General features: G+C 47.6%; 1 protein-coding gene across 2 annotated transcripts in view; it reads left to right on the top strand.

Moving 5' to 3' along the window:
* The window catches only part of LOC115192401 (E3 ubiquitin-protein ligase SH3RF1), a 48,985-nt gene that overhangs the window by 23,249 nt on the left and 6,599 nt on the right, over nucleotides 1–19,137 (top strand). Inside the window, exons 3-11 of one of the 2 annotated variants that reach the window (XM_029750873.1) lie at nucleotides 3,893–4,168; nucleotides 7,188–7,283; nucleotides 8,765–9,073; nucleotides 13,391–13,501; nucleotides 16,449–16,576; nucleotides 17,421–17,591; nucleotides 17,752–18,032; nucleotides 18,162–18,475; nucleotides 18,729–18,827. In XM_029750873.1, coding sequence (XP_029606733.1) covers nucleotides 3,893–4,168; nucleotides 7,188–7,283; nucleotides 8,765–9,073; nucleotides 13,391–13,501; nucleotides 16,449–16,576; nucleotides 17,421–17,591; nucleotides 17,752–18,032; nucleotides 18,162–18,475; nucleotides 18,729–18,761 — 1,719 coding nt within the window. In that variant the 3' untranslated portion in view covers nucleotides 18,762–18,827. Of the gene's footprint in view, nucleotides 1–3,892; nucleotides 4,169–7,187; nucleotides 7,284–8,764; nucleotides 9,074–13,390; nucleotides 13,502–16,448; nucleotides 16,577–17,420; nucleotides 17,592–17,751; nucleotides 18,033–18,161; nucleotides 18,476–18,728; nucleotides 18,828–19,137 lie in introns of those variants that run through there. The other variant, XM_029750872.1, reaches the window with a different exon arrangement.

Here is a 19,137-nt window from a genome sequence, read left to right as displayed (position 1 = left end):
GCTTACTGTTACTTGGTAGAGTAGCTCTGTGATGAGCAGCAGACATTCTATTCATAATCTACTACAGTGTGTATATATAAATCATGGCAGGTATACAGCCTTTGATTGCTCAGTTAAAATGGCAGATTGTTTTTGTAGTGCTGCTGTCGTCATTGGTGGTTAGGGTTAGTCTAGTCCACAGGCAATGACCTAAGCTTACCCCCGTCTGTCTTTCTGCGTGTGTCTGTATGCATATAGTGTTTTGTGTAGTTGTCTGTTTGCTCGCTGGTTGTTGACATCTGGCTGTGCTTTGGAGCAGAACAGTGTTGTAATTCTGTAATGATTCGATGCCGTGGAAGTGAAGACTATTACAGCCAAATCCACGTAGCACTCCACTCAGGTCTAATTGCATTATCTTTGAAGGTAGGGTTACACACGCCATCTGATGCCAGACAATATTGCCTTACACCAGGGTTCCCCAACTGGCGGATTTGGACAGGGTTCCCCAAATATTCGGCTCGCGGGTGATTTCTATTTGCCCCTCCCCCCCAAGTTTTTAGCAAAACATTAAGTTACTCTACTGCCAATGTTTGTCTATGGAGATTGCTTGGCGGTGTGCTCAAATGTATACACCTGTCAGCAATGGGTGTGGCTGAAATGTCCAAATCCACTAATTTGAACGGGTGTCCACATGCTTTTGTGTGTGTGTGTTTATATGTGATCGTATACAGATGTAAGCAAGGTTTGAAATGATTGTTTTAGTCAAATATGATATCTGTTTGGACTTCTTGCGGTCAATTTGCAGTTATTTGTAATTATGTTCTGGCCCCTGACCATCTGCTCAAGAAAGAATCTTCCCGCGGCTGAATCTATTGATGATCCCTGCACTCACACGCAGCCTGTTACTGCTGTTCATGCACATGCACACACACAAACACATTTTCTGCAAATTAGTGTATAGTTGTGGTTCGAAATAGTGTGTGTTTGTATAGTCAGCCTCTCTCATGCATGATGTGGAAGTATGTGTACTTGTTGTTCAACCGTAGTCCTCACACCACCACACACTCAGTAGGTCTGTGATGGTGTACCGTCAAATCATGTGTTTAAATTTATAACCAGGGCAGAAGTGATTAGTTGTGGGTTGTAGTCAGATTCTCATTAGAGGTGCAATGGTGAGAAAGCTCCCTGCTCGGCTCTGCTCTGTCTGATACAGAGTTATGCTGATGAATGATGACTTCCATTAAACATTTCATTCAGAGCAGCTGTTAATGTGGGCTGGAGCAAGAGAGTGGGGAGAGGTAGAGCGAGGGAGGGAGGAAGGAGACTAGAGCGAAAGTTTACCCTCTTCCCTTGGCTGTATTTAAAGCCTTAGTATCTATTGATTTCCATCTCATTGCTCTCCCTGGGAAGGGAGCCCCAGCCAGCTCAACACACAGGTATCAAGGCTTTATCTGTGGGAGCGGAAAGGCTGAGGAGCAGGGAAGATGTTCCCTGACGCAGTCTGTTCTGTCTGTCTGCCTCTCTCCGGATGGGGGTGAAAAGCCATAAAGACACAGGGACTGTCTCTCTCTCTCTCTCTCTCTCTCTCTAAAAAGAGATTGTACCATTTGTGTGGGGGATGCTCTCCCTCTTTCATACACAAGCGGGTATTGGCATAAACTGGTTCATTGTGAAACCCAGTCGTACAGTGACTAACACAGTCATGACGGGAGGGCTGGCGGCCAGTTGTTTGGACTGGACTGAAGCCTGGATTAGACTCCTTCATGTTGGTCCAGTTCAGACACATTAGCATAGTTTCCATGGTTGCAAAACGGAAACGACCCCCCCCCCCACCATCTTTTTCCATCTCATTCATGCAGACCAACTCTTCCATTCACATTCAGAAGCCCCCTCCCTCTCTTCAACCCCCCCACCTCCACCCCTACTCTACGCTATCTCTCAAACTGGGATGGAACAGAGAAATGTAAATCTGCTGACGGCTCCTCTTGTGTGAGGCAAACGGAGGGGTATGGAGTTAAGGGAGAGAGTCTGACTGCGTGTGTGTGTGTGGAAAGCACTACTGGACTGCAGAGCACTGGGTTTGTGTAAAGTTAATACTCCAATACACTGACTGTAGTTGTTGTGTACTGACCATTGTTGAGTTTAAAGGGCCCTACACACCCTATGCAAACAGAGCGTCGTATACGGTCCGTTCCAACATTTTAGCCACACAAAGGTACGCAGAAAGCGCCGCTCAGTCACTGCGTTTGCGTACGGTGTGTAGCGATCTTAAGGGTGGTTAACGAACAGCCATGTCATGAAAATGAGGCGACCTGAATGTGCCAACAGTCTGAATGTACACATTTTTATATCAGTTTGTCCTTTTTTGGGGGGTCCTTTTCCCCTCTCCCTCTTCTGCACAACATGCCGTGTTATTCTTAAATGAATAGCAGCGCTTTTAACGTTAATGTGCATTTACATCTGGTGGGCTGCCTGCCCCCCTCTTCTCTTCTTCTCTCTCCCTCGGACCCCCCCCCCCCCCCCCCCCCCCCTTTAGCCCTGACCATCCTGTGCAGCGTGTGATTGGCTGTGAGGTCCAGGCAGGACGGGGCCCAGGTCTAAGCAGGGCTGTGTGATTGTGTGCGGGCGGGGTAATGTCTCCCTGGCTCAGCATCACAGCTCTGTGTTCTGTACTCTCGTTCTCGTCTCAGCCACGAAACACTTCATTAGCCTTTAACAAGACCACAGCGCCTGCCTGCGCCAAACTCTGCTTTCACCTCTTGCTCTCTCCTCTCTCTCTCTCGCTCTCTCTCCCAGACCCTCTTTCTATCGCCCATTTCTCTTTACCTTTGACTGTATCTTTCTCCCGTTCTCTCTTTAATGCCTAGTTTCTTTCCTGTCAGTGTTCGGATCCAGGCACTGTTGGTAGTGATTGTGATTCTGAGCACTTCTAAAGGCCTCTAACAGAGTACAGGGAGGAATAGGAAGGGGGTAGAGGATTTTTGGATGGGTGCCCTCCTCTTGGACAGCCACCCTGAATGGGGCTCATTGATCCCCCTGGTCCCCCCTCTGTGTTCTCACCCCTGAATGGTCCTTTCAGGGCTCTGGACTAGCAGGTCGAGACCACCAAGCCTTCCTGTGTAAGAGAACTGGGCCAGGCCCAGGGCGTTTAGACTGCTGCATTACACACACACACACACACACACACACACACACACACACACACACACACACACACACACACACACACACACACAGCCTGCCAGCCACAGACACCCAAGCTCATCACAGTCTCACTCTGATCCTGTACTACAACTGACTTTCTCACTTAAAGGGGCCCTAACAAGACGCACTCAGTGTCTCACTCACACACACACACACAAACACACACAGATGCAGGTTTTGTTAACTGCATTCCCGAAACAAGGAGTATTCTTGTCTCTTTATTGCTTCTTCTTTCTTCCTGCTCCCATAGCAAGTAGGCCTTCCTTTGGTTTCCATAGTAACTGGTGTCTGTTTTGGGCCGAGCTTCTTTTAGGTACATCGTTTGAGTCTCTTTCTCGGTTAGAGAGAAACTGAGAGAGGTGAATGCCAGTGAGAGTGGTGACTGAGGCCCTCCCTGACTTGGAGGAAGCCGATGATTCACCTGAGGGAGGGGTGATAGGCTAGTGGTGAGTGAGGGTCTGAAAGTGTTCCTCTGCTCAAGTCAGGGTGGTTTATTCCTGATTCCCTCGTATGTGTGTGTGTGTGTGTGTGTGTGTCCCATCACTACTACCCCTCACTGTGCTCTTTCTTGTCCCTAGTGGCTCTGGTCTTCGCAGTTACATTTTTCAAAACCCAGAGAGGTGTATGCTTCTGAGTGGTGCTCCATCAGTCCTGATATTTTGGGTCTAGCCTGAACTCTCTTTCCCTCCCTCCCTCCCTCCCTCTACAGGGTGTTCCCCAGCTGCCCTGTGCCAAGGCCCTGTACAACTACGATGGCAAGGAACCTGGGGACCTCAAGTTCAGTAAGGGTGACATCATCATCCTGCGACGCCAGGTGGATGAGAATTGGTACCACGGGGAGATAGGCGGAGTCCACGGTTTCTTCCCCACCAACTTTGTCCAGATCATCAAGCCACTGCCGCAGCCCCCGCCACAGTGCAAGGCCCTCTACGACTTTGAGCTAAAAGACAAGGAGGCAGACAAGGATTGCCTGCCCTTTACTAAGGTGAGTTATAGACAACTTTACTAGTGTTGCACGGTATACCGGTATCACGGTACCAAAGCGTAATAATACTTATGATACCAACATATGATACCAGCCCTCACCCACCTGCTTCTCTCAGCATCCCCTACCAGCCCTCACCCACCTGCGTCTCTCAGCATCCCCTACCAGCCCTCACCCACCTGCGTCTCTCAGCATCCCCTACCAGCCCTCACCCACCTGCGTCTCTCAGCATCCCCTACCAGCCCTCACCCACCTGCTTCTCTCAGCATCCCCTACCAGCCCTCACCCACCTGCGTCTCTCAGCATCCCCTACCAGCCCTCACCCACCTGCGTCTCTCAGCATCCCCTACCAGCCCTCACCCACCTGCGTCTCTCAGCATCCCCTACCAGCCCTCACCCACCTGCGTCTCTCAGCATCCCCTACCAGCCCTCACCCACCTGCGTCTCTCAGCATCCCCTACCAGCCCTCACCCACCTGCGTCTCTCAGCATCCCCTACCAGCCCTCACCCACCTGCGTCTCTCAGCATCCCCTACCAGCCCTCACCCACCTGCGTCTCTCAGCATCCCCTACCAGCCCTCACCCACCTGCGTCTCTCAGCATCCCCTACCAGCCCTCACCCACCTGCGTCTCTCAGCATCCCCTACCAGCCCTCACCCACCTGCGTCTCTCAGCATCCCCTACCAGCCCTCACCCACCTGCGTCTCTCAGCATCCCCTACCAGCCCTCACCCACCTGCGTCTCTCAGCATCCCCTACCAGCCCTCACCCACCAGCTTCTCTCCGTCTGCCCTCCATGCACATCTATTCCTCCATCAGTTTTGTAAATATAATATAGCCTTGATGGTGAGTGGGGATGGAGACCCTGATCAGTCTTTTGTTACATTTGATACATTGGAGCAGTGCACAGAGCAAGCAAAGTTGATACATTGTACATCATTTCATCCCTGATATAACCAAGAGCACAGGCCAGTCTGAGTATAGGCTTTGCAAGTTGGCTGCCACGCAGCAGTGCCAGAGAAGAAAAACAGCTTTGCAACAGCATGGAAAACGGCATAGAAAATGAAAACATTGTTGACTCATATAACCGGAGCTAACGTTTTGTCTTCCGGCAACATTTTGCGCATTTTGATATAATTTCACAAACCATGTCGCGAGACGTTTTTAAACCAATCCCGGACCGCTAATTATTGGTTTGATAACACACAATTTTCAGTCATGTTACCTAGCTAGCTAACAACCTGGTAACTTCACAGTAGATCTAGGCAAATTTGATTGGCACAGGAAGAAAGGAAAAGGGTCTGCTACTCACAGGATGTTTATTCAAAGGTAGGATTCATATAGGCCTAACTATATCAAAAATCTATATTTTTCTGGTGCACCTTACATTCTGTTTGGTGCCTAACATTTTTTAAAGTTGGGAGCCGTGTGAGTTTGTGCTTATGAGTGCAGCAAATCACAGGTAGACCTTTGCAAATATGAGTAATTTGCCATTCTATGTTATACATTGAACAGTGTGACGTTAAATTCAGTATGTGTTGTATTGAGTAGAAGTGTGAACATCAGTCACAGATTGGTTGTGTAGCACAACATTCCCCCCCGATACTACTTGGTATCGTGATACTTGGCCTTGTATCGTTTGTAAAATGTGGGTATCGTGACGACACTAGACTTTACAGACGTACCACATAGGACATAGTAGCAAGAGTTTTAATTACAACCTATACTGTTTTTTTCCTAAGCTGTCATTTTCCTGTTTTTGGAGCGTCTAACAGCTCAACTGTTGATTGTAAAAGCTCTGTGGCTTAACCCTGACCACACTCTGAGTGAGTTCGTGGCGGTCTTTGTGACGTGTCCTGCTGATGCAATACATTTTCCCTCCTAGTGTAGAGGACCAGTTATCCACGCTCACACTGCACCTACTGTACAATTGCTAAGTGGGTTGGAATACATTTTTCCAATCGTTTCGTTTTTTTTCATTCCACTGTTCGAAAAAGAAAGTTCTGAACCGGTTCAAACCCCCAAAAAGTACCGGTTTATATTGTTCCTTTTTAAACCTCAAATATATATATATTTTTTTACATTAGAGCAGCTCATAATGGAGCAGTTAAGCTATTTAATTTGTATAGGAAAGTTGTTAAGAGCATATTGTCTTTTGCATGGTTTAATCATAATGAAAGACAAACACACACTGTGCTGCCAGTCACTATGGACAGACGTGAGATACAACTGAAATGTTGCAGGTGGGAAGAGGGGTGGAGCAGGAGGCTGGGCATCTTATGACACGTGTTATCTGAATTAGATTATGTTATAGTATCCTTAACTAGCATTGAAAAAGTTACATTCTTCTCTTATAAAAAATGTCGCTAACTTCTGAATCACAGTTGTAATATGGTCAGCATTCTACAGTAACCTATGCTTGGACAGGGGCAGGTAGCCTACACACGCACTGACAGGCAGACACTGGAACACGTCTCTGAGTGACAGTGATGGCTTTGCATAGATGCTAAACTGTCACATGAATAGAGCTTTGATGCGATTTTTGTGGGACTGTGGGAAAAAAATGCCCAGAACATAAAAGAACGGCATTAACCGGTTCCCATGTGTTTAAAATAACGCTTCTGTTCCAGAACAGTATAAATGTAAAATAATTGTGTTGTTTTAACGTATCCTTCAACCGGTTCCAACCCCTGTTGCTAAATTACTTCATTCCTGGATCTACTCAAATATACCCAATGGGTCATTACTTTCTATCTTTGACTTTTATAAGCTGTCTGCTGTTTTTTTATGTCTTATGAGCAAAATCTGAAACAAAGGAAAGTGCTTGGCTTGTTCCTTTCTAAACAGGATCCAGTTTATTGCTCTTATAATGCAGTCTAGCCTTAATGTGGGCACTTCCTTTTAGTTTTTAATAAAACATGGTCTCGCTCTTTCTTCATAAAGGATCTAAAACTCTGCTGGTTAGCAGCATCTTTAATGACAGTCTGCCCGGTAACAACCTCTGTATATTTTCTCTTCTAGGATGATATTCTGACTGTGATTCGCCGAGTGGATGAAAACTGGGCAGAGGGAATGCTGGGGGATAAAATAGGAATCTTCCCCATATCGTATGTTGAGGTAAGCGAAATGTTCCCGGAGCGTCCCTGATATGTCCGGGGGGGGTATTTTACCTCAGGAAGAGGTTGGAAAATGCTGAGTGTGTTAGTGCTATCATTTTTGCTTTGTTAGACATCTTGCAAAATGTGCACATTAGTGCTCTCTCTGCTCTCCCCTGTTGCTTCGCCCCTGAAAACAGTCAAAGTATATTTCACCAAAGTACTAAACATGCCAGTAGATTTCCTGCCGATTGGCCATCCTGAGGTAATTCACCGTCCTCCTAAAGCCTCACTGATCACTGCTGTTTTAGGAGAGAACTGTCTGCTGGGTTGATGAACTTTACCTGTGTAATAGACCTGAAACATAACCGGAGAATGTAGAAGTAACATGCAGAAGTAACCAGTGGCACTATGAAAACCTTTTAGAACAGCATTTCTCTCTTAATGGAGGAGCATGGTAGAGAGACGCACAGGAGTGGGTGGAGACTTGTCATAATAGGAAGCGCAATTTGAGGAAGGCAAGACCTTTTTCCGTGTGGATGATTTTGACTCTGACGTCGAAAGTGACATTCTTAGAAGCAGAGGAGGAGAAGAAGGCCCTGTTCATGTGACAGATTTTAGGTTTGTCTAATTTCCCGACGGGGGCGTTTTTGAAGGGAATGGATGCGAAATCATTCGTGCATATACAATTGGCTGTGTTTTCACAGCAGACATACTATGTTTTCCTCCAAGGAAGACATGTTTCACTCGTGTCTCGCACAGGTTACACAAATATCCCAATGATGAGTACTCAGCATATGTCACACAGTAAATAGCTTTTTAAAAGAAAATATGAACAATTCTGGTACTGTTATAGAGGACAAACCCAAATCTAGGTCTTGCATAACCACACTTGATTATGGATGGGGAGTTCTGTCTGTGCAGTGATTCTATACTGATACCCGTTCTATATTTGGCTGTATATACTTGGCTGTAAATCTGATCTAGTGCTACGTGTGTACACGGGACCACTTGGTGAACCCAGCTTAGCACTGCCTCTCCTCAGGATTGGTGTGAAAATTCTCTGCTTTGATGTTCTAAGTAGAGGAAGAGCAGCTCGGGGCTATCTGTGTCGTGGAGTGCTCCCTCGTCCTCCCTGTGATTAGCTAAACCCTTTTTAGTGTTCCTCCTTTGATTCCTGCCTCACACGAAAGAGGCAGTGAAGGCCTGCAGTCTCCTCCGCTCGCTGGCTGCCTGAAAACCCTCCACTCCCCCTGAGCCCAAGGTCCTCTCTCAACCCCCTGGCACTGGCAGCGTTCTCAGCACACTGCTTTCTCCCATCAGATAACGGCAAAGGGTGGTTTTCACTATAGCTAGGTTCATTATGAAGAGTGACAGCTTTCATTATCATATTAACAACTCCCTTTCTCTCCTATCTACCCCTCCACATCCTACTCTCCATGTTCTCCCTTCTTCTTTTCCCGCCTTCCCTATATCCATCCTGTTCCCTCTCTCCTTCTGTAGTTTAACTCTGCGGCCCGCCAGCTGATTGAGTTAGACAAGCCTGGGGACTCCAGTGGGGACTCTGGCGAGGGGGCCTCGTCGGGCCCCCAGAGTAACGGGGGCCCCCACCGGGCCGGGGAGAAGAAGAACAGTAAGAAGCGCCACTCGTTCACCTCCCTCACCATGTCCCACAAGCCCTGTCTGGCCCCGCCCCCCCAGAGACACTCCATGGAGATCAGTGGGCCGGTCCTCATCAGCTCCTCCAATCCCACGGCAGCCGCACGCATCGGCGAGATCAGCGGAGGACTGTCCTGCAGCGCACCCTCACAGGTGAGATAGAAGGGAGAGGGAGCTACTGCGTTCCCTCTTGTCCAGTGTCTTTGTACTGTTTGGTTAGGGGCCTTGTATTCAACGAGGAAGCCACTAAATCGAGAGAACCTTATGTCTGAAGCACTCTTGTATATGATGAATGGAATTAATTTACCCAGAACCCAAAGTCTATTGTCCCTAGTAATGAATTCCTATATAATTTACTGTAGAACTTTGTTCTGAACAACCCGCTTAAACCAGAATTGTAAAAACCGTCATGTTGGCCCGCATAACAGCTCATCTGTCTATGGGTGGGTGTCTGTACAATGGACAAGTGTATAATCACTTGTCACATGGGGTAGGTGATGATGGACTTGTCACTCTGTCACCAGATCTGTCATAACCCTCAGTGTGTGTCCTGCTTCCTGTCCATGTCGGCTCCACACTGTCCATCTGGGCTTGTTAATCAGACGTAATGAGTGAGGAACCGAGGGAAACTAGGTGCACTAAAGACGCTCACGCAACAAGCACAAACAACAAGCAGATTCCACACTCTTGTTTTCATCAGATGTTTTTGTTCCCTGATAAAGATTCCCACTCTCCTTATGTCAGCAATTACCCACACTTCCCTCCCTCTCTCCCCCCGTCATGCCAAACAGGCCAAGGCTCCGTCCAAGCGTTTGAAATTACGGCTGCGTGACTCCACTCGCCCGCAAAAAAGACTCCAGCTTAGCCCCCGAGGTTTCCACAGCAACCTCGGAATGGCAACCACTCACAGCTGCTCTGTGGTTGTCAAACTCTGTAGAGAGAGAGAGAGAGAGAGAGAGAGAGAGAGAGAGAGAGAGAGAGGGTGGGGTGGCTGGGGGCTTGACAGACACAGACAGACAGACAGTTTAGCAGGCAGACAGACACACAGACTATAAGATTGACAGACACACAGACAGACAGATGATTAGTTAGCGTGTCAGGCAGGCTGAAGTGTTCTGTGACTGACGGGGCTGTGAGAACCTTTAGTAGGTCGCCTAGTTTTTTTCTTCATTTTCTCTCCAGTGGAGAACAGCGTAGAGGAGCATTGAGACGACAGCTGCCTCACCCCAGCCTGCTTGGTATACAGAGTATGGACTTCTATACTGACATTGCCAATGAGCATACACTCTCTTCACATGAAGGTTAAATATTGACTTCATTTCATGAGTGTTATTTTGGTTTGAAGTACACTGTATATACAAAAGTATGTGGACACCCCTCCAAAGACTGAATTTGGCTATTTCAGCCGCACCCGTTGCTGTCAGGTGTATAAAATTGAGCCCACAGCCATGCAATCTCCATAGACACACATTGGCAGTAGAATGGCCTTACTGAAGAGCTGTGACAACGTAGCACAAGGATGCTACCTTTCCAACAAGTCAGTTCGTCAAATGTCTGCCCTGCTATATCTGCCCTGGTCAACTCTAAGTGTTATTGGAAGTGGAAACATCTAGGGGCAACAACGGCTCAGCCGTGAAGTGATAAGGCACACAAACTCACAGAACGGGAACGGTGAGTGCTGAAGCGCGTAGCGTGTAAAAATCGTCTTTCCTCGGTTGCAACACTAACTACCAAGTTCCATACTGTCTCGGGAAGCAAAGTCAGCGCAATAACTGTTCGTCGGGAGCGTCATGAAATGGGTTTCCATGGCCGAGCAGCCGCACACAAGCCTAAGATCTCCATGCGCAATACCAAGCATCAGCTGGAGTGGTGTAAAGCTTGTGCGCCATTGGACTGGAGAAGTGGGAATGCGTTCTCTGGAGTAATGAATCACGCTTCACCATCTTGCAGTCTGACAGACAAATCTGGGTTTGGCGGATGTCAGGAAAATGCTAACTGACCCAATGTATAGTGCCAACTGAAGATTCTGTGCTTCCAACTTTGTGGCAACAGTCCCGTGCACAAAGCAAGGTCCATATAGAAATGGTTTGTTGAGATCGGTGTGGAAGAACTTGACAGAGCCCTGACCTCAACCCCATCGAACACATTTGGGATGCCGACTGCGCGCCTGGCCTAATCGCCCAACATCAGTGCACGACCGCACTAATGCTTGTGGCTTCTTGAAAGCCTTCCAACTATTGGAGGCTGTTATAGCAGCAAAGGCGGGACCAACTCCATATTAATGGCCATTCTTTTTTATGAGATGTTCGACGAACAGGTGTCCACATACTTTTGGTCATGTAGTGCATCTTAAAAAATTTGACATTTGAGTGGTCTCCCTCGTAGTCCCTGGCTCTTTCTGACTGTTGCAGCAGTCAGAAATTGAGCATTTATTTTGGAGGGTGTGATTCTCTTCTTGGTTATATTTTGAGTAGGAGAATAGAATGTACCAATTGAGTGTCTTCTCGCTGTCTCACCCCCCCCCCCTGGGCATTGGGCTGCAACACATTTCAGACACACTAACATGCTTTACCCACAGCTTCTCCTGGGAAACAGCAGCCTCACAAATCCTTTCTGCTGCTGGCATTCCTCAGTGTGTGTGTGTGTGTGTGTGTGTGTGTGTGCCGACAGTTTCTCCGGAAACTGTCTGAGTATTTTTGTGCATCCCATATACCTTTTCATTTTTGGATGATCCAGCTCTCATTAAAGCCTTGGCCACACAGGGAGGGGAGAATGATGTATTTTAAACTCTTCAGACTTTATCTGCCCTCATTATGAACGAGACGCGCTCTTTATTATAAAACCTCCGTTCCCACCTGGGAGGTGAGCCTGCTCTTTGAAACAGGCGCTGTAGGACTCACGATGGGTTTGATTTATAGATTAATGGGCTTAATAAAAACACATATAAAGATGGAGAGAGACCCCAGGTGGAATCTGTCTCGGCCTCTCGCCTCTCTTCTCTCGCTCCTTGAAAGCAGACTGAAAAACAATAATGGGAAGCAGTCGTTGCCCCGGGGGGGGCGGAGGGAGTGTATGGGAAAGAACACGCCCTCTGTCCACTGCTTTTATTTTAGAGGGAATGGACTTGAAGAGACTGTTGACTAAAGGAGCCTGTAGTGTATGAAAACAGAACTGCTACTCTTTAATGTGTTGTAAATCGGAACACACTGTTACGTTGTAATTGATGTGCTGTACACATACACTCACATATAAGTGGCTCATACACATATAGCAAAATGCTCAACACAGGTATAGCCTAGTACGGTACTGCAGCCCCTCACGATGAGATGTTTTTGTGGCCGTCTTGCCTCACTGCACCTTCCCCTGCTACACAGTTGATTTGAGTTTGAGGTGGGTCCTCTGTAATGATTTACCTTGAGGCTGCTGTGCTCTGTCTGGGGCAGTCATGCATGGCTTGTGGGGAGTAAAGGGTACAAGGAGACATTGTGTGTCCAACAGTATTGCCCTGTGAGTCAGTGTCACGCAAAGCGTGAGTCAGTGTCGCGCAATGGGTGAATCACTGTGGTTCACTTTCTCTCAGCAAGTTATCCGTCTTCACCCAGCCAATGAAAACTTGTTCTTGACAGTCATATGACCTCACCCAGCCAAGCGTGTCATCAGGACACCAGCACAGCTTGACTTAGCCAATTGGGTCCACCGCTGCTGTGAAGGCGACGTTTCCATTCGATGTGACATTTTAAGGCCGTGTGACATGTTTAAGAGACTGGGTTGGGTAGGTTACTTTCTAAATGTAATCTGTTAGTTACTAGTTACCTGTCCAAAATTGTTATCAATAATGTAACTTTTGGATTACCCAAACTCAGTAACGTAATTTGGGTTACTTTCCCTATAAGAGGCATTAGAAGAAGACAAAAAGGATCCATCAAAAGCACATGGTGTTACATCATAGTGGTCTCTGACTTGTGGTTAGACTCACTCAGGTGAAACTTTTTTTAACTTGCACCTTTTTTCAATGCTGAATTGAATGTCATTGAGTAAACAACAGAAAGGTGTCAATGTATTGTTTCACGAACATCCTTTCTGAATTGAAAAGTAATCCAATAAGGAATCATCTAGTTTTTCATGAATATCTCTAATCTGATTACAATATTTGTGCTGGTAACGTAACTGGGTACCGTTGTTTTGTAATCCGATTGCATGTTATTGATTACATGTAATCAGTGGCTTACATGTAATCGGTTACTCCCCAACCCTGTTTAGAGATGAAATAACTAGTCTGTTAGATAAAACATAAGTCTTCTGCCTATGTGAGACTGGATGTGAGGAGACAGACTGGCACAAATGGAGGGTGGCAACGATCATTGAAATGCCATAGTTGTTCTAGCACACAGTCCTGTGTTCTGTGTGTAATGCTATTATATTGTAGTGGTGGTATTGAGGAAGTTGTCTGACTTTGTCCATCCTAAACAGGTACACATCTGCACAGCTGGACTCATAGTGACCCCTCCCCCCAGCAGTCCTGTTACTACGGCAACTGTCTTCACGTTTCCCCCGGAGACGGGCTACGCATCCATCCCTGTGGTAGGTGGAGTTCTCTCTTCACCTGAAACTAAAATACTGGCTCTCTAATACTGGTTTTAAATTGGCCCATGGCACTTCACTTACATCAGGTTCCTCTTAAAACTGGACCTGCATACAGTAGTGTATGAGCGTCTGCTGCCATGGCTGTGCCAGTGTTGCGCTAAGTGTGTGGAAGGTGGTGTGGCTGTGTTGCTATGTGGTACTGCTGAGAATGTATACATAAAGGTTGAGCTCTCTGCTTCAATGGAGAACTCTACATGATGTTTCTGTACAGAGGATTTCTCTGGCCTGCAGGCAATCTATTTATCTCCGCTCTAGCGTCAGCGACACACACACACACACACACACACACACACACACACACACGTAGGCCCTTCTGAGTGCTGTGCCACTCCCTCCCCCATTGCTCCATAGTATTTATGTCTGTCTGCTCCTCAGGCCTGTTAATGTCACGTTGAGACAGAGTTATCTTGTTCCTTGTTTATTTCTCTGCAGATACAGTGCCTTTAGAAAGTATTCATACCCCTTGACTTATTCCACATTTTGTTACAGCCTGAATTCCATTTTTTTTTTTTCTGTCTCACCGATCTACACGCAATACCCCATAATGACAGAGAAAACATGTTTTTAGAAATGTTTGCAAATGTATTGAAAATTAAATATAGAATTATCTCATTTCCATAAGGATTCACACGCGAGTCAATGCTTTATCTTGGGCATTTCTGTTTCAGCTTTGAGTCATCTTGGGCATTTCTGTTTCAGCTTTGAGTCATCTTGGGCATTTCTGTTTCAGCTTTGAGTCATCTGGATTTGGGAATTTTCTTCCTTGCAGATTGTCTCAAGCTCTGTTAAGTTAGATGGGAAGTGGCTGTGAACCGCAATCTTCAAGTCTTTCCACAGATTTTCAATGGGATTCAAGTCTGGGCTTTGGTTTGGCAACTCAAGGACTTTCACATTCTTGTTCTGAAGCCATTCCAGCGTTGTTTTGGCTATATGCTTAGGGTCATTGTCCTGTCGGGAACGTAGATCTTCGCCCCAGTCTAAGGTTGTTTGCACTGTGAAGCAGGTTCTCATTAAGAATTTTCCTGTATATGGCTCCATTCATTGTTCCCTCTATCCTTACCAGTCTCCCAGTCCCAGTTGCTGAAAAGAATCCCCATGGCATGATGCTGCCACCACCATGCTTCACAGTAGGGATGGTGTTAGACGGGTGATGAGCTGTGCCTGGTTTTCTCCATCAGAACACAATCTTTCACATGCCTTTTTTGCAAACTCCAGGCGTGCTGTCATGTGCCTTTTTCTCGGGAGTGGCTTCCGTCTGGCCACTCCCATAAAGCCCAGATTGGTGAGGTGCTATAGAGACTGTTGTCCTTCTGGCAGGTTCTCCCATCTCAGCCATGGTACTCTGAAGTTCTGTCAGTGGTCATTGGGTTCTTGGTCATCTCCCTGAACAAGGTCCTTCTTGCCTGGTTGCTCAGTTTGGTTCTGACGTCTGGGTAGTTAAATATTTTTATCATTTCCCAGTGATGGAGACCACGGTGCGCTTGTAAACTTTCAACAGTCTAGGAATTGTTAAACCCTTCCCCAGATAGAATTGTGATGAGGCTTATATCTCGGAGATCTACAGACAGTTCCTTAGATTTCATAGTGTAGTGTCTGCTCTGACATGCACTGTCAACTGTGGGACCTTATATCGACCGGTGTGTTTCTTTCTAAATCAAGTGGCCACAGGTGGACTTCAATCAAGTTGTAATGACATCTCAAGGGTGATCAAAGGAAATTGGATGCACCTGAGCTCAATTTGTATTGTCATAGCAAAGGGGTCTGAATAATTAGGTAAATTAGATGGTTCTGTATTTCATTTGAGCTAAAATGTCTAGACATGTTTTCACTTTTGTCATTATGGGATATTGTGTGTGTGTGTAGATGGGTGAGAAAATCAATTTGGAATTCAGGCTGTAACAAGAAAATGTAGAATAATAAGTAAATGGGTATAAATACTTTCTGAAGTCACTGTACATGGATAGTTACACATGTTTAGAAGAGAACCACCTCTTTCTCAGTACACCAATGTGTCTGTGTGTGATTGTGTAATAGTTGTTTAGGTCTGGTTTCTGTCCCGCTAGAGGCAGAACAAGGAGGAGAGCCCAGAGGAATCCGCTCACTGCGGGCCTGTGGGCTGAACTATATAATGTTTAAAGAAATGTATTTACTTTCATATGGTCCTCATTAAACACAGCAATGGATTCACCAGGCCCCAGTGTCGTTTCTATAGCAACAAACAAGCAAACAAGCACGCTGGAGATTCCTTCCCAGATCTCGGGGGAAGTTGGGGACAAGACCAAACCTCTGTGCCAAGTGATACTCTCCCTCATTGAACAGAGTAAATGATATCCCTCTTTCACTGACCAGTTTCTCTCATTATGTAACACCTAGTCAGTCATTGGTTAAAAGGCCAGGGGTGGGCCTCCCAAGTGGCGCAGCGGTCTAAGGTTCTGCATCGCAGTGCTAGAGGCGTCACTACAGACCCGGGTACGATCCCAGGCTGTGTCACAACCGGCTGTGATCGGGAGACCCATAGGGCGGTGCACAATTGTCCCAGCGTCGTCTGGGTTAGCGGAGGGTTTGGCCAGGGGTGCTTTACTTGGCTCATCGCGCTCTAGCGACTCCTTGTGGCGGGCCGGGCGCCTGCAGGCTGACCTCTGTCGTCAGTTGAACGGTGTTTCATCCGACACATTGGTGCGGCTGGCTTCCAGGTTAGGCGGGCGGGTTTTAAGAAGCGAGGTTTGGCGGGTTATGTTTCAGAGGACCATGACTCTTTCTTTCGGTTCCAAACAAAAATGTTTTTGTGTGTGAGATTCGATTCAAGCTTACTGTAAACTGTTCTAATATGCTGTCTAATCTCTTTCAGACTGTCATTGTTGATGTTTGTTGTTTTCATTGACAGGATGCTCTCCCTCCTCCCCCGCCGCCTCCACCACAATCCTCAGCAGTGGGAGCAGCCTCATCGTTGGCTGCCAGTCAGAGACCCTCCCCCAGCACCAGCGAACAGAGTGGGCGGCAAAGACCCACAGTGTGAGTACACACAAACATGCATGTAACACTCTTCCACGTATAAAGTACAAGCACGCTAACCCCGAGAGAACATGCAGTGAAACAGCAGGTTCCACACATGGCTAGGGCATGGGTCCTTCTGGGTGGGTTCTGGGAGTTCTCCAAGCCTCTGAATGACCCCTAAGCTTTCAGTGTGGAGCACCAGAGGTTGACCCAGATCTCCGTTGACGGATGAAAGGGCAACACCTGTGGGGGACAGTCTCATGGGTCCTATCAGAGACCCTGTCTGTCACCTTTGACCCCTGGCCCCTCACATCATTACTCCTCTGAGACTCCAGACACCTGATTTGGAATGAAATACAGCCCACCTCCCCAAAGCGTGTATCTGTCCATGTGTGTGTCTACATTTGTCTTCATTTCCCCTCCCCTGACACCAGTGAAAGTGTCTATGCTGTCTGTTAGCAGTGGTTCTTTAAAGCCTCTGCGGTTCCCTGAGACATGCCTTTCCCACTCCCTTTACAGCACCTCAGTGGTGCCCTGACCCACATAGCTGTGTCATCCAGAATGTAACCATAGCATTCCTCTATAGTAGTATAGTGCAGCTTTCTCTTAATGTACTGAGGAAGACCAGTCCAGAAGGGACTGTCCGCCTCTGTCTTCCAGTAAGGGTTTCAGAGAGAGAGCGGAGATGTTGAACATTCTATAGACTGTGGTGGGGGGTAAATTTAGCTCATTTGACGGACTAAATGTTCCAAACACAATACGTCTTCGATTGACTCATTTCCTCTTGAGGGTAACTGGACCGTCCCCGTGTGTGTGTCCATATGTGTTTGATGTTTCCTGTCTCTCTCGCCTCCCTCTCCAGCTACGTGGCCCTGTTTCCCTACACCCCCCGTAAGGAGGATGAGTTGGAGCTGAGGAAGGGAGAGATGTTCCTGGTGCTGGAGCGCTGTCAAGATGGATGGTTCAAAGGCACCTCCATGCACACTGGCAAGATAGGAGTGTTCCCTGGCAATTACATGAGCCCTGTCAGCAGGTCTGACGCAGACATTACGCACGCACACACACACACACACACACACACACACACACACACACACACACACACACACACACACTGATTATCTCTGTATGTGCAGCGTTCCTAAGGCTCCCAGCTCTAACCCTTCGTCCCCGTCCTCTGTTTGTCCCATTAGGACGATGTCCGGCAGCACCCAGCCCAAAGTGCCCCTGGCTCTGTGCACCCAGGCTGGGCGAGGGGTCACCATCGTCAGCCCCTCCTCCACTCCTCTGGGGGCCATCGTTCCAGGGCCTGACTTCAACAAGGCCCTCCCCATCTGCCCGGGCCCCGCCCTCTCCAGCCCTTTACCTGCTGGCATGGTGACGGCTGCTCACGTGACAACGGGACAGGCCAAGGTGCTCATGCACATGACGTCCCAGATGACTGTTAACCAGGCACGCAACGCTGTCAGGACAGGTAGGGTCCCCTGGGGGAAGAGGGTGCAAGCATCCGTTCTATGTAGCCAGTGTAGGATAGTGTATGTGATTGTGAATATATGATGAAAGGGGTGTATGGTCTAACCCCGTGCCTCTCCTCTGCCCCCAGCTGCATGCCACAGTCAGGACCGGCCCACGGCTGCTGTGACGCCCATCCAGTCACAGACATCTGTAGCCTACCTGGCAGTGTGCCAGTCCCAGACCTGCTCCTCCTCCTCCAACCCTGCCCAGGGCTGTGTCCGCTCTGGGGTGGCACTGGGATGTGCCGCCGCCTCCCTCACCCCGCCAAACGTCAGCGCCGCGTCCCTGGATGGCGATGCCTTGCGACAAGTGGCAGTCCTCACCGTGCCTGTCGCCCCCGGCAACGGCAGCTCCACGTCAGCTAACTCCTCCCTCGCCTGTCGGCTGGACAAGGATGGCAAGGTGGGCATTCATAATAGCACCCTAGTAGGGATGTGCATCGATCCCTTTCCAGACGATTCTATACGTATCTAGATACTTGGGGTCCGATACCATACAGGAACGATACGTTTTAGTTTGAAACGATTTGGTTTGATACGATTCGATGCACTGACATTTGATGCATGAACATTTATTTTCCATTCTAAATTAAAAATCTGCTGATGGACCACCCCCATCGCATAATAAACATTAACACCTGCTCTTTCCATGACAGACTGACCAGGTGAAAGCTGTGATCTCTTATTGATGTCACTTGTTGAATCCATTTCAATCAACGTAGATGAAAGGAAGAAGACAAGTTCATTAAAGAAGGATTTTGAAGCCTTGAGACAATTGAGACATGGATTTTTGTGTGTGTCATTCAGAGGGTGAATGGGCAAGACAAAAAATGTAAGTGCCTTCGAACGGGGTATGGTAGTAGGTGCCGGAGCACCGGTTTGTCAAGAACTGCAATGCTGCTGGGTTTTTCACACAACAGTTTCCTGTGTGTATCAAGAATGGTCCACCACCCAAAGAACGTCCAGCCAATTTAACACAACTGTGGGAATCATTGTAGTCAACATGGCCAGCATCCCTGTAGAACACTTTCGACTATAGCTGACCCCATTTAGTCGACTTGTTTG

Source organism: Salmo trutta, chromosome 4, assembly GCF_901001165.1.
Source record: "Salmo trutta chromosome 4, fSalTru1.1, whole genome shotgun sequence".
Classification (NCBI taxonomy): Eukaryota; Metazoa; Chordata; class Actinopteri; order Salmoniformes; family Salmonidae; genus Salmo; species Salmo trutta.
Note: the sequence above shows the minus strand (reverse complement) of the source record. Positions and strands in the feature narration are given on the sequence as shown.